Source organism: Myotis daubentonii, chromosome 14, assembly GCF_963259705.1.
Source record: "Myotis daubentonii chromosome 14, mMyoDau2.1, whole genome shotgun sequence".
NCBI classification, from domain to species: Eukaryota; Metazoa; Chordata; class Mammalia; order Chiroptera; family Vespertilionidae; genus Myotis; species Myotis daubentonii.
In genome coordinates this window covers 36,026,901-36,050,025 of record NC_081853.1, presented here as the reverse complement: position 1 = coordinate 36,050,025, position 23,125 = coordinate 36,026,901, and the positions used below count along the sequence as shown (strand labels likewise).

The 23,125-nt window shown below is 48.1% G+C and overlaps 1 protein-coding gene across 6 annotated transcripts in view; it reads right to left on the bottom strand.

Annotated features, from left to right (window-relative positions):
* Positions 1 to 2,020: 2,020 nt before the first annotated feature.
* The window catches only part of GALNT15 (polypeptide N-acetylgalactosaminyltransferase 15), a 32,468-nt gene continuing 11,363 nt past the window's right edge, over positions 2,021 to 23,125 (bottom strand). For 3 of the 6 annotated variants that reach the window (XM_059664030.1, XM_059664033.1, XM_059664032.1), the window contains 8 exons: positions 22,674 to 22,878; positions 17,220 to 17,387; positions 14,671 to 14,788; positions 12,531 to 12,725; positions 9,948 to 10,079; positions 9,473 to 9,577; positions 7,604 to 7,747; positions 2,021 to 4,070 (listed from right to left, as the gene is read on the bottom strand). In XM_059664030.1, the coding sequence (XP_059520013.1) occupies positions 3,924 to 4,070; positions 7,604 to 7,747; positions 9,473 to 9,577; positions 9,948 to 10,079; positions 12,531 to 12,725; positions 14,671 to 14,788; positions 17,220 to 17,387; positions 22,674 to 22,878 (1,214 nt within the window). In that variant the 3' untranslated portion in view covers positions 2,021 to 3,923. Of the gene's footprint in view, positions 4,071 to 7,603; positions 7,748 to 9,162; positions 9,377 to 9,472; positions 9,578 to 9,947; positions 10,080 to 12,530; positions 12,726 to 14,670; positions 14,789 to 17,219; positions 17,388 to 20,473; positions 20,594 to 22,673; positions 22,879 to 23,125 lie in introns of those variants that run through there. The other 3 variants (XM_059664034.1, XR_009448559.1, XM_059664031.1) reach the window with 3 other exon arrangements.

The window sequence follows — 23,125 nt, the reverse complement described above, 5'->3', positions numbered from 1 at the left end:
GTGCCTTCATACTATGGATTCTACCAGGAGAGGAGCTGAGGCTGAGAATTCAAGCAATTAATTGACTTGCTCAGTGCTCCAAATAGCCTCTGGAGAAACTGATGCTGTTCATTCCATCAATATTGGCCAACTGGACTTGGTAATGGAAGGTCATAGAGGGCCAGCTAGAGGAAGAGTGAGAGTGCAATGAAAGACACGACAAGAACATGGATGCTGGAGAAAACGCTTTTTAAAAAATATATATCTTTATTGATTTCAGAGAGGAAGGGAGTGGGAGAGAGAGAGAGAAAAATCAATGATAGAGAATCATTGATCAGCTGCCTCCTGCTCGCCCACACTGGGGATCGAGCCCGCAACCTGGGTATGTGCCCTGACAGGGAATCAAACTGTGACCTTCTGGTTCATAGGTCAACACTCAACCACTGAGCCATGCCAGTCAGGCTCAAACTTTAATTTTTAAAGGTGAGTCTGATCTGTTAGGTCTGAGCTTTCAAACTGTCATGCTAGGGGAGAAGTGATCATGATGACTATTTTTAAGCCAAATGAAGTCAGGCAAGCTGCTTATATGCTGCGATAGCATAGTGTATTGGTATTACATAGATCTCTTGGTGATGAGGAAATATAAGCATCCCAGACCAATGGAAAGAACTACCACACCAGCAAAGATCCTCACAGTGTTAAAACAGAGCTAGGGACACACTTCTATATCCCAAAAAACACATTTCATGGAAGGGGTTGAAACTGGCAAGGAGATTGGAAGACCTATTCTTTACACAGAAATAGCAGAGGGTTCTAGAATCCTGTAACTATCACCTCTTTGGCTATTGTGCTTAGCATCATCATTGAAATATGTCTGAATCAAGGCATTTTGATAATCAGGGCAGGGCTGGTAGGTGCTTTGGGGTTGTGTCAAAAGTGGTCACAAGTTGCATTTCAAAAAGAGCTTTTAAAGAACAATCATGGAGAGTATACACAATGTGTAGCATGGAGCCCATCAAGGCAGCCCCGTGTCAGTGGGTTGCCTTTGTCCAGATTTGGTGACTGCTCATGGGTCACTTGGTGGCCAACTGGCTTTTTTTCATGGCCTTTCAGTAGAAAATGGATCCCATCAAAATGACCTCTGATAATGCCCAGCTCTGGTGCAGAGATGTCCATCATCATGGACCTGGGGGACTTTGATGTCTATAGGAGTTGGAATTCTGAGTTGGCTGGCGGGATCAACGGCATTGAGACTAAAGAGGAAATAGCTCAGGGCCCCTCCATGTATGACATCTGCTTTCACTGTTGTGAAATAGCATAAAGACTATTGGACTCTAGACTGCTGGCTGAATACTTCTGTCTTCCCAATAGGATACTTAATAATGGCAAACTTGGTGGTGATGGTGATGGTGATGAATTCAATCTTAAAAAAAAAATAACAGCTGAAACCAGTTTGGCTCAGTGGATAGAGCGTCGGCCTGCGGACTGAAAGGTCCCAGGTTCGATTCCGGTCAAGGGCATGTACCTGGGTTGCAGGCACATCCCCAGTAGGAGATGTGCAGGAGGCAGCTGATCGGTGTTTCTCTCTCATCGATGTTTCTAACTCTCTATCTCTCTCCCTTTCTCTCTGTAAAAAATCAATAAAATATATTAAAAAAAATAACATACTTCAATCATAAAATTCGGGGGGACACATGAAAATCGAACTGGAAAATCAAATCATCTAACTGCCAGGTTTCTCTACTTTTAAATTGATTTTTTGGACAAAATCAGAACTGAGCCCATAAAGAAGAGAATTTGAACACTCGGTTACACTGTGGGGAAAGCTTGAATTTCTTTTAGGACTGAATGGAGGCATCTGTTTTGTTTAAATTAAGGGTCTGTAAGTACCAGTCAGGGACCAAGTTGACAGCCATTCCTGTAATAAAGTAATAAATCATGGGGATCGTTAAGGAAGCAAGAAACACCACATTCTTCCTTTGCTTAACCAATTAAGCAATAAGCCATCTGGGTCTTCCTGTTAATTACTGTCAAACACAACTTATTCAATTGAATTCAGCCTTTTATTTAATTATATTAATTCATCCCAGCAACTTCAAATACCCACAGTACCAATAATAAAGTTCCTTAAAAAAAATAAAGGTCTTGTTTAATTTTTTTTCAATCATTAATACCCTTTACAAGCTAATAATACCCTTTATTAGCTTGGTCTCCACCTCAAGATATTAGAGGAATTCATTTTAAATATAGACAAGCCTGAAAGAAGAAGTCGATGGCTGAGATTTCTTCCCTTGATGGGAGGATGGACTTACGTAGATCAGTGCTATCCAATAGAACTGTTTGCAATGATAAATTGTTCTATATCTGTGCCCTCTAAAACAGTTGCCCCTAGCCACATGTGACTATTGAGCACTTGAAATGTGACCAGTACAACTGAAGAGCTGAGTTGACATTTTCTTTCATTTTAATGTATTTACAAATAGATAGCCACAGGTGGCTAGTAGCTACTAGCACAGGTCTAAAGTGCCTTCCGAGGAAGGAGAAATGCAGTGAGTGAATCATTGACTTAAGTAGGAGAAGGAATACATAATTACGATAGGCATTGTTTAGAAACCCTCACTTCCTATCTAGTTTTCCTTATTTGAAACACACTGCATTCTGAAGCAGCCCAAAGGAGACCAGCATCTTTGAGGGGAGGTTTCTAAGCTGAGCATGTGAAGAGGGAACTCTATCTGGAGGAGAAATGGGCATGAATGATGTCTTCTGAATAGCAGAACCAACCCCACTCATCAACTCGTATGGTCACACTAGACCGGTCCCAGCAAGGAGAGCCAGTGGCTCTGCTCTAGTGGAGGTGTGTTCCTCCCAGTTGTCAATGTTCAACCTATGGGCATGCTTAGGGGTCCCAGACAGTTCCTACAGGCCCAGAAATGGCTCTATCACCCCCCCCCCCATAAACATTAACACCCAACTCTGGCTCCTCTCATAAGAATTTTGGCTCAGACACTGGTATTTCCCCTCAGAGAGGTTTGCCTCTTTGCAAAGGTTGCTATTTCTGATCCAGTCAATACAAACCCGGTAACAGAGCATCGGGAAAGTTTCTCAAGTGTATGTATGCACTTTTGTTTGTGGGAATCCTCAGTCTGAGCTGAAGCTTCTAAAGACCAATGACTAAAGAGAAGTATATTGCATGGGAATCTGGTTGTGGTTCACCAAATTGGGGAAGGGCCAGGGCAGGGTGAATGGAGGTAGAAAGTTCTGAGAAAATTCTCATTAACATGAAAACGTTCTATCCCAGGTTTGCTGCTTTTAGCTGCTAGGCTGAGCTGGAGGTCTGGTTCAAAGCTCTCTTCTATCTTCTCTCCAATCCTGCTCTTCTCTCCGTAGCTTCCCTTCCTTCTTCTGAGCTAGGGCTCAACCAGGAAACATGAAATTTCCCTGTCCTAATAGGCTTAATCCAGAGTTTTTGGTATGCCAGGCCATATGCTCTCTTTACACTTTAATTTCCATAGTTGGTTACACAGACAATCCAAGGTAAGGCCATTTGAAATAAATTGATCAATTGGATTTATGCATCCTGGAAGTGCTAGCAGAGAATGTCCAGGCCTCTCTTCTTAGAGATAAAAGCAATTATTACATACATGCCCAATGAAGAAAATGAAGAATCTTCTGTACTATGTAATGATCATCTACCAGTGATGAAGACAATGTGTGTTTGTATGTGTGTGTGTGTATATAGTTTTCTTTTTCAAAAATAGCCAGCAGTCAATGGCATTAGGTGCAAGAAGGGAAAGACTTTCTACACTCATTCACGGAGCCTTCTTCTCTGCTATCACAGGAGTACAAACACAGAGGATGTGCTTCATGGGATACACATGCTTTCTTAGCTCTCTTGTCACTGAACTGTGAGGACCAATCTTCTCTTTCTCTTCAGACACTGGCATTCATCGTTCATCCACAGTGCGGACATTGTCAAATCGCCACAGCTGGCTGGCTTTTCCATCACACTGACGCAAGTACAAATCCTTATTGTTTTCCTGCACCACAGCTTCCATGCATTTCCCAGAAAGAATGTGAACAATCATTCCATTCTGAAAAGTGAGAAGGGGGGGGGGGGGGGGAAGAAAAACCAGTCAGTCCCCCTCCGTCAATCAGCAAAGAAGGAAATTTCTAAGTTTTGTTCTAATCTACACTAATAAAAGAGAAACATGGTAATTGGCGTACGACCGCTACCCTTCCCATTGGCTAATCAGCAAGATATGCAAATTAACTGCCAGCCAAGATGGCAGCCGGCAGCCAGGCAGCTTGAAACTAACATGAGGCTTGTTTGCCTCAGTGACGGAGGAAACCAACGTTCCCCGCCTGCGGCTGCAGGCCTCTGAGCCTGCAGTTTAAGAAACTATGTAACAAATACCGCCGGACTTCAGCCAGCAGGATCTCAACATTGTAAGCAAAGGCCAGAAACCTACTTTCAGCAGCGGAGGCCTAAGAGCTGGAGCCAAGCCTCAAGCTAAGGCTGGCCCAGAATAAAAAAAAAGAAAAAAAGAAAAAAGGAGCGGTTGGGAGCTTCAGCCACCCCCAGCCTGAAAACAGCCCTCAGCCCCTCACCCAGACTGGCCAGGCACCCCAGTGGGGACCCCCACCCTGAAGGGTGTGTGACCAGCTGCAAACAGCCATCATCCCCTCACCCAGGCTGGCCAGGCACCCCAGTGGGGACCCCCACCCTGAAGGGTGTGTGACCAGCTGCAAACAGCCATCATCCCCTCACCCAGGTTGGCCAGGCACCCCAGTGGGGACCCCCACCCTGATCCAGGACACCCTTCAGGGCAAACCAGCTGGCCCCCACCCATGCACCAGGCCTCTATTCTATATAGTAAAAGGGTAATATGCCTCCCAGCACCGGGATCAGTGGAGCCGTGAGGCCTCCCGGCACTGGGATCAGTGTGACAGGGGGCAGCACCCAAACCCCCTGATCGGCCCTGCTCTGTGTGTGACAGGGTGCGGCACCCCAACCCCCCCCACGGGCCCTGCTCTGTGTGTGATGGGGTAGAGCCATAACCTCCCCATCGGCCCTGCCCTGAGTGTGAGAGTGGCGGCGCCCCAACCCCCTGATTGGCCCTGCTCTGTGTGTGACAGGGGACGGTGCCCCAACTCCCCTATCTGCCCTACTCTGTGAGTGACAGGGGGGAGCTCCTCAACCCCCTGATGGGACCTGCTCTGTGCGTGACAGGGGGGAGCTCTCCAACCCCCTGATGGGCCCTGTTCTGTGTGTGACGGGGGGAGCTCCCCAACCCCCTGATCGACCCTGCTCTGTGCATGACAGGGTATGGAGCCCCAACCCCCTGGTGGGCCCTGCTGTGTGCATTACAGGGGGCAGCGCCCCAACCCCCTGATTGGCCCTGCTCTGTGCGTGACAGGGGGTGGCGCCGCAACCTCCCCATCGACCCTGCCTTGAGTGTGACAGGGGGCGGTGCCCCAACCCCCCAATCAGCCCTACCCTGCGCGTGACTGAGGGTGGCATCGCAACCTCCCAATCCGCCCTGCTCTGTTCATAACAGGGGGCGGCGCCCCAACTCCCCAATCGGCCCTGCTCTGAGCCCGACCAGGGGCTGCACCTAGGGATTGGGCCTGCCCTCTGCCACCCGGGAGCAGGCCTAAGCCAGCAGGTCGTTATCTCCCGAGGGGTCCCAGACTGCGAGAGGGCACAGGCCAGGCTGAGGGACCCCCCTCCCTCCAAGTGCACAAATTTTTGTGCACCGGGCCTCTAGTCATCTATAATAATAAAAGTATAATATGCTAATTAGGCCAGACGTCCTTCTGGATGATCTTCTGGAGGAAGCCAGGGCTGTGAGGGAAGCCTGGGTCCTGGGTGCCAGAGGGAAGCCAGTGCCGGCCAGGAGGGCGGGGGTGGGGGGGTGGGGGGCGGGCGGTGAGGGGAGGAAAGGCCTACTCTTGCAGGAATTTCGTGCATTGGGCCTCTAGTTAAGAGAATAATAGAGGTAATGCAAACTGGCCTGGTGAGGAATTATAGTATTTTGGTGAAAATGTAGTACAGTTCACGTAGTTCTGAAATGTAGATATTATTCAGAGCCTTGGGGCCTTTAATTTAGTTATCTTTACTGTGGTTGGGTAATTATACCATATCTTAGAGTGTTCTGGTTAGTGGAATGCTCAGTGTAAAAAGTATGTTCAGTCTTTATGTTGTATTGGTGATATTCACTGTTATCAGTGACTTGTAAGTTTCTGCTTTCAAAATGATTTAATTTAATCTGTCCTTCTATTAATCCTGCAGTTTAGTACTGCTGCCACCAGGTTGCAGTAGAGAGTAAGGCTTTACAGATATACTGAAGGCCTAAGTCAGCCGTATTTGAAAGACTATCTCAAATCTACCAAATTTAATACTGAAGCTAGCTATGCCCTTCACAAGGAAAAATCAATGTCTTTATGAAAACTTAAACATCCTTAACCAGCAATGCTAATAATGTCCATTTATTTATTATTTATGTAGTTTTTAGATATAATTCACATACCATAATATTCATTCTTTTAAAGTATACAACTTGGTGGATTTTAGTAAATTCACAGAGTATATGCAACCATCACCACTATCTAATTCCAGAGCATTTTCATCACTGTGAAAAGAACTGCTATTCATTAGCATTCTTTTCCAATTCCTCCTTCCTTCCAGCCACTAGAAATCACTAATATGCTTTCTCTATTTATGGACTTGCCTATTCTGGACATTTCCTGTAAATGCAATCACGTAATATGTGGCCTTTAGTGACTGGCTTCTTTCACTTTGCATAATATTTTCAAGGTTCGTTCTCAACAGCTTATTGTGCGTTCAGCCTACGTTTCCAACATATGATGTTCTTCTTCAAGAATACTGATGCATAGAGTTCTCCTTATTTTACCCTCTTTGTTCCCAAGAAGAAGTTGAAGGAAATAAGGAGGATGTGTGTATTTATTTCCTTGTTTGTATATTTATACCCTAACTTGTTCCAAAAAGGATGTGAGGTGGAGAAAAAGCTGTGTATGAATACTTCATGTTGATACTGTCACCTTCCTGTCCTAATTCTGTATGGGGGACCCATGCACTCTCCCTCAGTACTTACATTTTATTTATTTCCTTTTTTTTTTAAAAGCATAACTTCTGAAAAGGATCTAGAACTTCTCTTTAATCAAAGTCTTAATAAAATGATGACATGCCCACTGTGGAATTTGAAAAGGAAGAAAGTGATGCCTATATCGATTATCTATGTTGGCAGTGGACGAGGGGAGAGCCTTTCCATTCTAAAAGCCCCCTCACAAGGTGGTGGACTGCTGCTATCATGCACTCCATAGTCCTACTTGTGAGCTGAGCTAATAAACTTCAAAAAGGGGCTCTCTCCACTCTGCCACAACGAGGTCAGAGCTGTACAGAAACATGGCAAATTAGTACATTTCAAATACATACCCAACATTTCTGCAAAGTTGGCTTTACCTCCCCGGGGCCTTCGTGCCAAGCATTTAATTTAAGCAATGGAGGCACAGGTCTGAATGGTAATACTTGACCTCTTGGAAGAGCTTGGGACGTAATGCTGACCACCGGCACCGCCAAGCTCTTTCTGAATGGATTACTTACCTCCTCGAAGTCCCAGTGCTGCTGGTGGATGGCAGGCCCTTCCGCGGTGCAGTTCTGAAGAATCACCTGCTCTCGCCTGACATCGAAGCACAGGTGCTGTGGCCTTCCAAAGTGGATCTCCTTCCTGCTGGTGTGCTCCAGGTGCTGGGAGAGAGGGAGCAGGTGTTAGCACAGCCAGCAGGACATGTTCTCCAAGCTGGAGGTGAGGGAAGCAGAGCTCACAATAGAGCTGAGGTCTAGGGGCAATCTTCAGGTATTGGGGAGGGAGGTGTGTGCAGTCATCAGTCGCATTATCTGAACCAATCTTTGGGTTAGGGGTTGATCCTGCCCCCTGTACGGCAGCCACAAGATGTAACCTAAAAAGGTTAAGAACCACAACCAGGGAGTAGACAAGTCACCAGTCTGACCCATCCTTCCTGGGCATGGATTCTAACCAGGTGCCACCTGGATTTCTCAGTGTGGATTTCAAAAAGCCTGACCTGTGATGGGCTATATATACCCATGAGCAACACCCCTAGTTCAAGGCCGGGCCTCTCCGTCTGGGTAGCATGCCGGCCAGTCATGCTCAGCGTTTCTCTTTGGATGTCTGTTGGGCCATAACCTTTTGTTGTCTCAGGGCAGCCCTACTCCTCTTGGGTTCTGAGGACTCCAGCCACACCGCAGAGTGGGGCCTCAGGGCAATCTATGGAGTTGGTCTTCCATGCTGTCTCTTGTCCCTCCCCACACACATCATCCAAGCCTCTATTCCAGGGAGAGGCTCCTGCCAGCCCTGGCACCTCAGGAGAGCTGATGTGCTGCCTCCCTCCTCTCCCCAGGGGCATTTGTACTCTCTGCTTCCTTCTTGCTGTGCAAGCCTCCTCCCTGTGGCAGGAATTTCACAAACCAAATTGCTCCGAGCATGGGGAAATGTTCTGAAAGAGGCCAGTGCTCTTGCAAGCCAATGACTCCATCTGTTCTGTGAGTAAGTCTTCCTCTGGCAAGAGGAGCATCTGGTCACCAGAGGACATGAGGCCTGTCTGCTCCAAATCCAGCCCTCCCTCCCCTACACACACACACACACACACACACACACCAGGCTCCCGTGGTGCCCTAAACATATCAGTTCTCACAGATCCCCATGAAATACCAGGAAGACACAGCACATCTCCTTTGGGCAGGATTCAGCATCAGAGAACTTGCGACCTAAGACTACGAGTCATGAGTCACGGGTCTGAGGCACCACTGCAACACTTGTCAGTGTTGCTGAGCCTACAGCCCCACTCGGGTGACCCACTTTCCCCACTTCAGGCGCTAGTTGGCTAATGATCTCATCGTGCCCTGGTGGAAATTGGCCTGCGTATAGCTTTTCTTTGACCTCTGATTATAGTTTTTAATTTTAATAGGGAGCTTTTCCATAAATGCTGGATTTCAAGTGTCTTTGAGAATGTTGGATGACCCAGTTTCAGACAAAACAGAACCTTTTATGGAGGTGGGGCAGGTGCAGCTATCCTTTCATGTGGGCATGTGCTCCTCGTCACAACAGCCCCTATCTACCCAGCTCAAGGTACTCATGTCTTTACCTGCCTGAACCCTGGATGGCCACCATCTGAGCCTCAGTTTCCTCCTCTGTCAGATAAAAGCATTGGCTCAACAGCCTCTCCATTTCCCTTGAGCTCAGATTCTTGCATTCTCTGATGATGGTCCATGTCTGTGCTTGCAGCTGGGGGTGGGGTAGGCAGGGCTGGGCTGGGTCATCACAGTGGGGGACTGAGAGCCATCCAGGGATATAGACCACTGAAAGGAGATGCCCCAAAGAGAAGTGAGGGGCCCCTGGGAAAGACCCCTTATAGGTCTTCCCTGATCACTACCCTGAGAACTCTGACCACCCACCTGTTGCCGCCGGCTGTCACTGCAAGGAGCCAGCATCATGGCACAGCCCAGGAGGCCCCCTTCTGCCTGGCAGTCTGCACAGAAGCCAAGTCCGGTGTTGTGGAGCTGAAAGTGGACATGCATACGGAAGTGAATCCTGCCCTCCGCGCAAGGCACCCTCTGTCAATGCCATTCCTCTCATTCACTCTCTGGAGTGTAGCTCAAGGTGCCATGTTCAGGCCACAAGCTGAAGGCACTGATCCTAAGGGACAGGCCTCCTGAAGGAGGCAGGCGGCACCTGTCAGGTGAGGGGCTCTGGGATGGGTTATGGGGCAATCCAGTCACCTCCCTCAGGGCTGGCATGGGAGCCGCTGAGGCCCTGCTGAGCTTGGGCTGGTTGGCCTGGGTCATGAAGACCATCGGAACATCCACGTCCTGTCTTGGGAAGCGGCCCACCCCTCCGCTTCCTCCCCATCTTCCCTGGGTCACGCCTTGCCTTTCCAGAGAACCTGGGCCTATGCTCGGATGGGTACAGCTCAGGGTAGATGTTGGCCAGAAACCAGTGGAACGTTCGACAGCCCAGTCTCCTCTGCAGCTGCAGGCGTTCTGTGCAGTCTGGCTTCTCAGCCTGGGGGAGGAGAAACACAGGGCAGTGAGACAGAGAAACCTTGTTGTATATCAGAACTTACCTGGTGGAGGAGGGATAGACGTGGCTGAAGCAGGAGGATTGGGACAGAATGAGGAGACCAAGATCACAGTTCTCTGGGGCTGCAGACAGGGGAGAGGGCCATGTGTGAGGAGAAGAGGGTTTGGACAGGATAGAGTAGGCTGGATCTTCCTTAGACACATCTGTGGAACCAGCAACATGGTAGGTGATGTCACTCCCTTCCCACAAGCCCTCACATCTCAGTCTACAAAGACAACGAGATCCATGCTTGACGACCTTTCTTAGGCAGCTAGCAAAGTGTGAGGGGGCTTTGAACCTTAGGTTGGTGTGGAACAACATCAGGATGGGCCTTGTGGAGGCAGAGCCTGACCCAAAGGCGACTGAGGTGAACTAAGCGGGAATTCACGCAGTGAGGGTGGGGACAAAGGGAATTTACCTTTCGTCCCCTCTAGATGCCCAATTTCCTCCATTAACAGATCATTTCCTTGGGCTACACTATCTTCCCTTTCTGAGGTTCTCCTTTACAATGCATTTGTCCTAGGATGGATATCAAGGTAAGTCCTTAAGATTTTGGTATAAATTCGTGTTTTGGCCTATATTGATAAGATACAAAGAACCCTACCCAGAATTTTAGTACTAAATCCTGGATATTTTTAGGGAAGAGAGAAGTGCTAAGGAGAGAATCAAAAGACCAAAAACAAACAAAAAGAGAGTGAGAATTATTTCTTGGGGTGAGGAGAAGGAAAGAGAGGGAGCTGAAATAGGAAGTCTGTGTCAGAGTTCTAACTTGATGGCCTCTAGCCTGGAAATTAGACTTTGATCTAATTGGCTATGTGAAGGGAATTCAGTTTGCTTTTACTCTTTCCCTCTCTTAGTCCTCAGATATAAATGTTGGGAAGAGTAGGATCTGAGTCTGCCATACAGAAATGCTCTCTATATGCCTCTCAAAGTGTGACCCCTGAGCACCTGGGTCAGAAATGCCCAAGGAACTTGTTTAAAATGCACGTCCCTGGGCCCTGCCCCACAGCCTATGATTCAGTAGGTCAGGGCATTTAATCGGCATCCCACCATTTATCCACTTTGAGAGCAACTTCTCTAAGTCAGGATTTTCTTGTTTATTCAGCATATTTACCCACCATTAAACCAAAGAGGACTGTCACTTTTTTCCTGTCAGGAAATACTGTAGGTTTTTTGATAGTTTCTTGGCATTCTTAGTGTCCTTTTGAGTCCTCCCCAGCTCTTCTCCAGGGCTGGACTTTGCTAGTCAAGCAAAAACATTCCTTCATAAGAGTTCCACCACCTTCATCTTTCTTGGTGGTGAAACATACTGGCAAATCTACCCAAATCAAATGTGGATGCATGCTGACAGAAAACTTTCCCCTGTACACCATGTCTTACAGAGGAGAAAACCAGAGAATGTCAACTCCTTCAGCACTGAAACCCTGGCCTTGTCTTTGGGTGCGTGGGATTTCTGTATCTCAAAATTCAAGGGAGGGTTTTGGAAGGGGGGAGGAGGGAGGCAGGAAAGGAGATGGAAGGATAGAAATCATTAGAGCAAAATTAATTTTTAGCTATTGAGATTTAAAGAAAATGCATGCTATCAAACACCTTCAGGGAGGCAGTGATATTATTGAAATCTTGATATCAAAGTAAGCAATAGGACACTTCTAGAACATGAATGAATAGAAATTAATTTTTTTAATGTCAGAAAAAAGTTCTCCTAACTTACCAGTAGGAGGTGTCGTTCTTATGAAAGTCATCAAAGGAACATTGATCAGAGAATGTACCACTCTCAGCAGTGTGGGTTGATGAGGGACTTGGGGGAGCTGTTACAGCACCTTTATGGGTTCTGAAAAATCTTACCTTTGGAGCCCCCACTCCCAGCACAGGAAACATTAATATGAACCCCTGTCCCACATGAAATAGCATTTGTGTCACTCCATAAGAATTAAGCTGAGTAACAGTTGACCAGTTGCAGAGACAATGTTTGTGGATTTTAATTCAATGTTTAATTTTTTTCCCCCTGTGGTTGTATTGGATCTTTTGTGTCTATTTTTACAGCCTTGAGCACTTTGCCCAGCATTAAAAGGCCCTCTGAGACCTGTTCCATCCCTTACTCTCTTCCCAATTTCTCCTCTGGGCCCACGATGAAGGACCGCATCCCATAGATGTCATCCCACAGACACCAGGGGGTTCCAGGCCAAGACCAACGGTAAAGCCCCAAGGAAATGCTGAGAGGGACAGAGGACAGCCCCACCAGGTAGAAGAGCCGTTTGAGAGGGACAGCTTGGGGGAAGCACAAGCCAGAAGCTGCTATTTTCCCCCTAGACAGGAGGAAGAGACGCTCCCTGGCCCAGCCTCCGGCTGGTGGCCCTATAGTAGGCACAGAAGCCCCTGCTGGGCTCTCCTTACCTTGCTCAGGGCGAAGGCCTCTGGGCTGTGCTTGTAGAAGGTTTCTTTGAATGAGTCCAGCCAGGTCTCAGCAATGCGAACCTTGTTCAGCAGGGTGGCCTCCTTGTCAGGTGGGGAGTTAGCCTCCTGATTTTGGTAGATGTGCCCCACCCGAGAGCAGGGAAGGATTTCAACTGAGCCACCGCAAAGCCAGGCCTGCCACGAAAGGACAAAAGACACACCTCTGCACACCACTCCAAGAACATGGGGCATAAGGGGCCTGCTAGGGGCCAGCCACATGCACAGGAAATCATGGGCACAAGATGGCAAAGGGAAGTATAGTCGGCAGGGTGCAGCAGAGTTTCCAGGTGGAGTCCCGGGAAGTGACAAAATAGGAAGAATAGGCGTAGTTGTCCTGGGATGGAACTGGTGGGGTGAGGATGCCACACCCATGCAACTAGTTGAATGCTCTCCCTTGAATCACACATAGACTTGGCGCTCATGGGTTAGCACTCTATTCTCTCTCTCTCTCTCTCTCTCTCTCTCTCTCTCTCTATATATATATATATATATATATATATATATATATATATATATATATATTAGTGGGCCAGTGCACAGATTCGTGCACATTGAAAGAAAATTAAGTAACCACAGAACCGCTGCTGCCAAGTCACCATAGCTTGGCAGTAAACCAGATTTGGGGCCAACAGTGCCCCAGCAACAACAGAACCCACTGCAAAGGTGGAATCATGCAGCCCTCGAGGAATCGGGCTCCCTCCTCTCAGGTTCCGGGTTGTGTCACCCAAGAACCGCTGCTGCCAAGTCACCGCAGCTCTGCACCTCCTGCATTGAGCATCTGCCCCCTGGTGATCAGTGCATGTCATAGGTACTGGCCAGTTGGATGGTCTGGTGGTCGGACAGTCACTCAGCCTTTTATATAGAGAGATATATTTTTTTATTGACTTCAGAAATGAAAGGAGAGTGAGAGAGAGATAGAAACGTCAATGATGAGAGAATCATCGATCGGCTGCCTTCTGCATGCCCCCCAGCAGGGATGGAGCCTGCAACCTGGGCATATGCTCTTGACCGGAATCAAACCTGGGACCCTTTAGTCCGCAGGCCCACGCTCTGTCCATTGAGCCAAACCGGCTAGGGCAGCACCCTATTCTCCAAAGGCTGCTTCCTCAGGGAAAAGGGGGTTCCTAGTGGCTCATGAAGTCTCCTGCTGCAAAGGCAAGGGAAACTATTGTGTGGTGATCAAAGCAAGCTTTCCTTAAACAGTCTCTCCTACTTCAGAAAGTCCCCTCTCCCCGCCCCTCCTCTGACTCTCACATCTCCCAAATGCCTAGAATTCATTTGACAGGAAGCCTGCATTGCGCACTTGGGAATAAAGGTGAAAATGAAAACATTCCTAGCAGAGGCAGCCTATGAACTGAAATATACCAAGGCTGGGGTTCCCAGACTGTGTGCCCAGGTACCCCAGGATGCCCCAGCAAACTCAAAGGGCCCCTTGGTATAGTTTAAATGTTTGAGAGAAACATAGTGATATCTGTTGGATGTCCCACAAACCACAAGCTCGAGGTAATTCATGGTTTCAGCATTCTATCGCTGTACTTTTGATGGAGAATATCTTTACTGGATTGGGTTTTCAGAAGTTGCTTTGATGAAAAAAACAAATATCGTGCTAACATCCATGTGGAACAGAGAATGAGGGTGGTGGTGTCCAGTCTGATGCCACGGTTAGGGAAGTGTGCAGTGTCCAGCGGGTGCTAAGTTGTTAGAACAGATACTTACTAAGTTGTTTGGACCAAACTACTCAATATACAGGATGCTTGGGGTTTGCTCTGGTGTGAGTGCTGTGAAAATCACGGCGATGCTAAGGGTGCTGTGAGCGGACAATGCAGGGGGATGTCTGCACTAAGGTGTGGATGACTGATAACGTGGGCAGGTTTGATAGTCAAGTTCATGGGGGAGGCTGGGGGCAAAATCAAGGTAGGGCATGAGAGATGGGGAAGGGGAAGACACGGGAGGCTTGATGCACCACATATAATGACTATCATTTCTCTTTAGCCTATCCCCAATCAGTGGCATTTCTATTGACTGCCTCCAACCTGTGACCACTCATGGTTCCTGGGTCCGCCCTTGGAGCAGGGCATACCTTAAGAGACAGTTCGAGGTTTTCACCACCCCGCAGTGACATGAGAGGGTCATACGCTCCAGTGTTTTGGAAGTAATGTCTGTCCACGGCCACGACCCCGCCTGGCACCACAGGGCTCCTGGAGGGAGAAGACAGGAACAGACCATATCAGGGAGGCTTGCTGGGCTCCAGGGGCTGAGGGAGTTCATGCTTTTAATGGCAAGACTGGAACAAAACAACCATGTCAGAAAGCCCAGTATTTTATGAAAAAAGAGCTGTGGTTGCCTGAGCCTTTTACTAGTATACCCATCCTCAGGTACTGCTCCTATAGGGCACACCTGAGGATCCCCTGCCATCTGGCTTGAGGCCCTCTTTGAGACCTTTGGGAAGAAGGCCCTGGTTAAAATAATATGCCCTAAGGCAGGGGGCACTAGGCCTGGACAAAGGGCAATGGCCAGCTCTGTCCTCCTCTTTCTTCCCCCGCCCTGCCCTCACCCATTCTGTTTGCTTCATGACCCATGACCATCCACCCCAATTCTAAGATAAATCCACCAGGGACTGTGGAAGTAGCGAGGTCCCGCCCACCCTGGGGGAAATACACATGGCATTTAAATGTGTTGAATGTTTAAATGCTAGCTTAAACACAGGAAATTAGAAGCCCAGAGTAAGGGAATTAAGAGAACAATAAAATCTCCCAGAAAAGTATAAACAGGAAGAGGTGTAGCCAGAGGCTTTTGAATAAGTGTGTCCCTTCATTCAGGAACAATTTCTTTTTAATGGGACAAATATTCATGCAACTAAACTCTGGATATGTCTCAAGATATAAATGACTCAAAGTTCAGATTTTTTTCATAACCAAGAAAATAGCATTGCATTAACAAACCTTAGGTTATTAAAAATACTAAGTTATACCAGAATACTGAAAACCAGGATTGTATATTACTTGATACAGTTTCCAACTGTACCACTTAACTATTTGTAAGATCAGGGTTAATTCCTGGAGGAGAAGGGCCCAGCGCTTGTTGTTTGGGGATCTGAGAGAGGCGGGCACCTTGCCTGCTTTCCACGTGGCTGCCCTGGGAGCCCAGCTACCCCTCACCACCCTCTGCCCCAGGAGACAGGGTCCAAGCAGCAGCATGGGGCACCGGCAGTGGTGGGTGCAGCTCCCTGAAAGCATGGGCTGTGGCATGGTGGCCAGGAGCGGATGAGGGATTTCGGCAGACACTGCGGGGAGGGTACAGGCTGCAGGGGGCCAGGCATGCCAACCCCACCCCAGAGGCCATGACCAGGGAAGGTGCATTGTGGGGAACACCCATGCAGGACAGCTTGAGCCGAGATGGGGCACTCCCTCCCCACAGAAGCCTGGGGCTCAAATCAACTCTAGGGAGACAGGGAGAGGTGGTGGTTGCACAATATTGTGAATGCACTAAATGCTACTGAATTGTTCGCTTTTTAAAAATTAATTTTATGCTATATGAATTTCAGCTCAATGAATTATTTTGTTACAAGGTGGATAGGGAGATATAGCTTGCTTCACCTGGCTCCCTCGGGAGACTTGCTCTCAGAACCCAGTGCAATGAGCTCATGGAGAAAACGGTGAAGAAGTCCCCCCTGATGGCCAGCATCAACCTTCAGACAGGTGAACAGCCTTCAGGGGACCCCAGCCTCTCTGTTGAGTCATTTCCAGCCCGTCTAGTCTAGTGAAGTATGGTCCTGCTCAGCAGACCCTGGAGCAGAGACAACCAACCCTGCTGCTCCCTTTCAGAATTCATGACCCACAGAGTCCAAGAGCTTAATAAAATGGTTGTTTTACAGAACTCAGTTTGGGTTAGATTTGTTCTGTACCAGAAGATCTCTAGAACATCTACTTGGTTGTCCAAAAAACAAATACTTGAGAAGCAACCCATAAAATCAGATATATTTTGATACTTATGGTGCCTTAACATTCACCTGGCTGAATTCTTCTTTTTTACTGAGAAAGGAACTGAAGCCAGGGAAATTCCAGTGTTACCTGGTGAGGCAGAGCTCGGTTAAGATCCCAGCTGAGGCTCTGCCAGGGTCTCACACTGGGATTTATTGAAGGTGTCTGGAAGAGCTTCGCCAACTCCATCAACATGACAATAATGACACAGCTGAGTGCCTGGCACTCTCTGAATGCTTTTTCTATATTAAATCATTTAATCTTTTTTATATGCGTTTTTTATTTCCTTTTTCAAGGTGAAAGGATTAAGAAGTATATTAACTCATTCAATCTTAACAACGATCCTATAAGGTTCATAATCATCACTGATGGATTATTATTTTTTCTTTTTCTTTTCTTTTCTTTTCTTTTTTTATCACTGATGGATTATTGATGCAGGTTCCCTCTGGGAAGGTGAAGATAGGTAGCTTGCTTTTATCTTGAACTTGCTCAGTCAGTCTCTTATCCTCAATTTACTAATGAGGAAACTGAGGCACATTAAGCAATTTGCTGAGAAACTGGGGGACCCTCGATTAGCTCCCAGACAGTCTGGCCGCCAAGTCCCTCCTGAGGAAGCAAAGGAGAAACAGGCTTCATGATGGGGCCTCACCTGATGGGGCTGATGGGGGACGGCAGGGCCTTCCTTTCACTGTCCGACAAAGGCTCCCAGTGGAAATCCAGCTTCCAGTCCAGCACACCCCGCTGCAGGTCCTTGGAGGGGTAATACTGGAAAGTCTTCCAGTCAATCACATCTAGGACCGGAGACACCACCCGGCTCCTGGAAAGAATTGTAGGATCAAATAAGGAAGGCAAACCATTCCCTTGTAGGGGGATAGAAATATCATCTATACACGCACTGCCCAACACGGCGGCCACCAGCCACATGTGGCTACTGGGCACCTAAAATATGCAATCGAGATGTGGCAAAAGTGTAAAATACACATTGGATTTAGAAAACTTAGTATGAAAAAAAATTTTAAATCTCAGTCGTTTTTATATTGAAATGATAATGTTTTGGATTTAGTGAAATACATTAAAATTAATTTCATAATTTTTTTATTTTATAATATGACGCCTAGAAACATTTAAATTTTATGTGACCCATGTTACTGGTTAGCAGTATGTTTTCCATAGAAAATTGGGGGCCCATTTCATTAAAGAGCACGCCTGCCCATTTCTTTCTTTGAAAACCTCTGTGGACAGCACTGAGAATCAGGAAAATGGGGTCCCTGACTCAGCTCGCCACTAATGAGCTGTGTGGTCTTGGGACAGCTGTTGAGCTCCTCTGGGTCTCAGTTCCCTCGTTTGTAAAATGAGAGGTTGAACTGCTTCCCACAGAGGTCTTTCTCCGCTGTAGTGCTCCAGGACTACGACTCTTGACTTTCAGGCGGTCTTTGATCTCTAAGAATTAGGGGGAAACTATGAACCCCTCCGCAGAAGAATAATCAAGTGCACATATACAAATATTGCACACAGATTCGGAGGGCCTATGGGCTTCTGCTCTAGGGTCTGTTCTTGTTCCTCCCTGTAATCACAATACTTGACTGGCTTGAGGGCTCAGGATTGCCAGGCCCCAGAAGTGCCCCTGCTGTTAGTGTATGTGTATATGAGCACGTGGTGCCTACCAGCAAGCCAAGGTCCTGAGTTCAGATTTATTTGTTCATTTACTGATGCTGTTGGTGATTATATTTTATCCCTCCCTCCTCCCTTTTTTTTGCACAGCCTGGCATGTAACCTCAGATAGGGTGATGTGGGAAATTGGTACAAGTCACAAACTTCACCTGTTAAAAAAACAGGTGATCACTCAGATGTACCAGGAGCCGCTCTCCTAACCAAGATCACATTTTTTTTTTCTGGCCTCTTTTGACTTCTAAAATCCATGCCATGGGATGGGTCAGGCCCCAACTCAGGCGTGGCTGGCAGGTGCCCCTCTAAGGAACGTGAGGATCCTGGAAGGAGAGATGGAAGCCACGCGGTTTACACTCCCAACAATTTCCATCTCTGTCCTTTCATTTCGGAGACGGCCAGGGCTGGCGTAAGCCCTGGTGCCACAGAGAGAGCCAGCGTGGTCCCGAGAGTCAATTATCTGCTTTAATTTGAGGCCTTAGTGGCTGATGTTGTCGTGAGGAGTCTGGGATTTCGATTTAGAGCCAGGATCCCGATATGCTTTTCCTGCCCTTTGCACATTGTTCCCTCTGGCAGGTGAGGGGAACCTCATCCGGCTTGGTCTCCACTACCCTGGGGCACAGGGCACCGACCTAAGAAAACTGAGAAGCAAGATCAAGGATGAAAGCAGGGCCCCCAGCCCCACCTCTCCAGTCTCCACTTACTGGGGATGAACTGAGCAGATGGAAGGATTTGGACATTGGCAGAGCATGTTGTGGAATTTCAGAATCAAGAGCCAGGGAGCCGTGTGGCTGATTTCTGAAGAATCCCATCAAATCTGTGCCATCTTAGTAATCATAACGGGACAAGAAAGGACATTGCACTTGAGCGACCACACAATCAATTCGTCCCAGACCTCTGAGCGGTGCCCTTTTGACAAAGGGTACGTTACTTTTTATCAGAAAATGAGAACTCCAAAATTTATCAGATGCCTGTTTTTGCTCGGTTTTGCTGGAAGCTTGGAGTCATGTGTAAAGCTCACTACTACTAACTGCATTACTGATTCCCAATGCTATCTTTTCCCGTGAAGTCTCCTTTTCCTTCTATTTTTAACCAGACACGTAGTGATTAATCATGAGCCTCTTTGAGTACATTTTGGGTAGAGATGAAGGATAAAATGTCAGGGAAGGAAGTGAAAAACGTTTTCTGTTTTGGTTTTATTCCCGTGGATCACAGCGGCTGCTTCACCAGGGCTGAATGAGGGAGTAGTGGCAGTCTAGTGACTCAGAAAGGGTGATTGAAAAACAAACAAACAAACCCAAACAGCCTTATATTTAGCTTTGGGTTTCATACCTACAAACGTGTCTGGTGTTCTTGGAATTCATTTAAAGCAAAATAGCAAAGCTACCCTGTTTGACTTGGAAGGAGCTAGAGGTGTCTGCTTACTCCATCATTCTCTCATTTGCAAATTGAGTTTTAACCTCAGGAAGGTACAAGGTGGGTCCTCTCTTAAGCCTTTGTAAGCTCCAGGAGGTCAAGTGTTTCAATTTCAAGACAAACAGAGGCAGCTGAGCTGTCAGCCAGGGCTGGTTAATTGAAATACCGATCCTGGCCTGGCTTCCTCTCCATGTCCCGTCTTCTGTGATCTGACCGTCTTTGGTCACCCCATCCCTCATTCACAGCCTCCTGTGCACTCGGTTTTCCCTGGGCCCCAGTGTTCGGGTTCAGTTTTCAGCATATGAATGGGGGTGGGGGACACCAACAGTCCTTATCAGGTCAACGAATGAACCACCATCCAGATATTCAAGAGCTAACTGCAACCAACCTTAGTAACCAACCCTATTATTTCATCCCTTTCCCTTTTTTCCTGGGCCTTGATGTTCTTCCAAGCCTACGATATGTGAAGCCATTTGGGAATTTCACTCAAATGCTTGGTGTTTGTAAAAAGCTTCTCATACTGAGAAGCAGAGGCTCTGAATTCTCTCTACACAGAGCGCTTGTGGCTCAGGTGTGATCCCAGGACTGGGTGCCAGCCCCTCAGGACTCTGTCATTCTGCTGGGGGGGGGGGAGGGGAGAGAGGCGGGAAAATGTGTGGAGTAAGATGGGGCTTGGAGCATAAGACCCACAGAAGGCTGCTCTTCTGCTGGGCTAGGAGGCATCTTGGACCCGCTCCTGCTCCTCAGCATGCACTCATACTCATGCACTCACTCACACTTCTGCACTCACACACTCACTCATACACACTCACACACACTCACCTGGGATTTTTCAGGCTGCCTTCTGTCAGTGAACCCCTCAAAGGGCAGAGAGGGGGGAGGTGGTCTGTACCCTGCCCTGGCTTGCTTCTCCCCACTGAGTAGGCTGAGCCCTGGCTGAACACTCAGTGACCTTAGGGCTGGTGTCTCTAAGATAGGGGACCAGCCTGGTCTTCACAGGGGAAACAGCGTGGACAGACTCTTGAGCCAGTATCACCCCTGAGATGGTGTTGCCTTTCAGCACTTCGCTAGGGCACGCCTCTTCCTCCTTGGAAATCTTCATTGTTCTCAAGCCCTGACTCTCATTCCTTGGCGTGGGTACCAGAGGGCAGTCAGCACAAAGCAGTTGGCAGCTAGAATGACAGCTACTCTAGATTTCCATCCTTGTTCCTTTATGTAGAAGCCAGCTCCCAAGCACCACATCCTACGACTGCCTTAAAAGCCTTGCTCCTAGAGAAACTGGGGCTGGGTGCAGTTATGAAGGCTGTGCATGCCCACGCCTAAGGAACGCCTCAAATACCATAGGCACTGTGCATTTGCATGTTTACTTCTGAATTTCTGGCAGCCTTAAGGTGTCTTGTTCTAGCAAAAGGAGAATATTATGACACGTTTCTGAGGGATAGGAGTAAAGGGTCATGAGGAAGGGACTCCTTTTACGAGTTCAGACCACGCTGCCATATGGCTCTCAGCCTGTTCTGTGGGCAGGGGAACCAGGGCTAGTCGCCAGGCCCTGAATTCTCTGGCCAGGGTTTTGAGAGAGCCATGACTTTGAAAGAGTTGATTTGTGGCTTGTTACACTGTTTGCTCACCATTCCCACCCCACCTTGTTAATGAAAGCTCTTAAAGACCTCTCCTTGCTTTGGGGGCAACAGGTCCTCGCCTGGTGACAGACGCCTCTTGCCTGGAGCCTCAGAGGCAGCTGGGCCCTTTGCTCTCTCAAAGAGCAGCAGCTGTTAGGAGCTGCGCCTGATGGCTTCTCCCATTTTGCTCTGCTTGACAGGAGGTGAGGAAACGCCGGACAAGGCCACTGGGGGAGTAGAGCAGACCCTGAAAGGGGACGCTCTCCCAGGCCACAGCACACAGAGCATCACTACATGCAGTGGGAAGAGATGAGAACTCAGACCCCGTTGGGTGGCTTTTCTTTCAGGCCTCACCTGTGAGGGCCTACAAGCCTAACGCTGGGGCCAGAGAAGACCGAGCGCACAGGAAGCAGCGACAGGGTGTGGGGTGACCCACAGGCGTCAGATCACAGAAGACTGGACATGAGCAGGGAGCCAAGCCAGGATGGGTCAAGAACCAGATGCACACGGGGGAGTGGGGAGATGAGAGAGAGAGAGAGAGAGAGAAGAGGAAGAGCCAGGAAATTAGAATTTTATGGACTCACCACCTCTTAACTATGGAAGCCTTCTCAGGACGCCCCGTTTTATTTATAGCTGAGGAAACAGAGGTATTGCCAAGTTCTTTTCCCTCCGCCTAGGGTGAGAAATCTCCAGCTCTGTGAAAATGGTGCCGATGTGAGAAGCAGACATCATGAGGGACTGGTTTTAATCACTGTTTTAACGCATGTCTCACAACCAGGGGTGGGCGTGACTAAATGTTTCTCCCCGATCCACTTCTCCAATTCTTTTTTAAAAATTCGTATACAATAAAGAGAGCAGTAGGCCCCGCCGGAGTGTGTCTAATAGCTCCAGAGTGTGTGCAGGCCTCTCACACCTGCTCGCCTCCCTGAGCCCCCACTGCCCTGTGAAATGGAGCCAAAAATACCTGCCTGAGGCATCTGAAAAGAGTCCAGTAGGGTTACTAGTATACAGAAGGCTTAATGATATTAACTACTGACTTCCTAAATGTCCAAATAAAGGAGCAGAGGGAACAGCCCGGCTGTCAAGTGGCTATCTCTATGACTCATTTGCCCTCCCTGAACTCAGTACTTTTTTTAAAAAAAATTTTTTATTGATTTCAAAATATATCTCAATATATTTTTTAAGATATTTTTATTTTTAATTGACTTCCCTGTGCTTCTTAATGATGAGAGAGACTCATTGATCGGCTGCCTCCTGCACGCCCCCTGCTCGGGACCGAGTTGCAACTCAGGCATGTGCCCTTGACCGGAGTCGAACCAGGGACCCTTCAGTCCGCAGGCTAACGCCTAGACCGTTTCTCCCTCCTCCCACCTCTGGCTCCCCAAACCCCAGTGGGTGATTACCTGTCACCAGCTATTCTGCCGAGGAGGGGCTCCAGCCAGCCCGGGTGGCACTCGCAGTGGGAGTCCATGAAGACCAGCACGTCCCCGGTGGCCCTGGTGGCGCCCAGCATCCGGGCCCTGATGGCACCGAGGCGCCTGCTGCTCCTGAGCAGCCTCACCCGCTCCAGCCTGGCCACGTACTCGCTGAGAGCGGTCTTGAGCTGTCCTGGAACCGACAGGGCCGTGGTCAGTGCAACATCTCACCACTGGGCTGGTGCATTTCTCAGTGGTAAATGTTGTGCGGATTTATTCCTTTGTAGTTAATTTTTTGGGTGAGTTTGTTAGCTCCAAGTTCATTCCCTAGAGAAGGATCTCTGTGCATGAAGCTGTTGAAATTTCCGAACGTGGACGCCTGAGAACCGGCCCCTCGGTGACGCCCCTCTACTGAGCGATGCTCTTCCCTTTCCCCAACA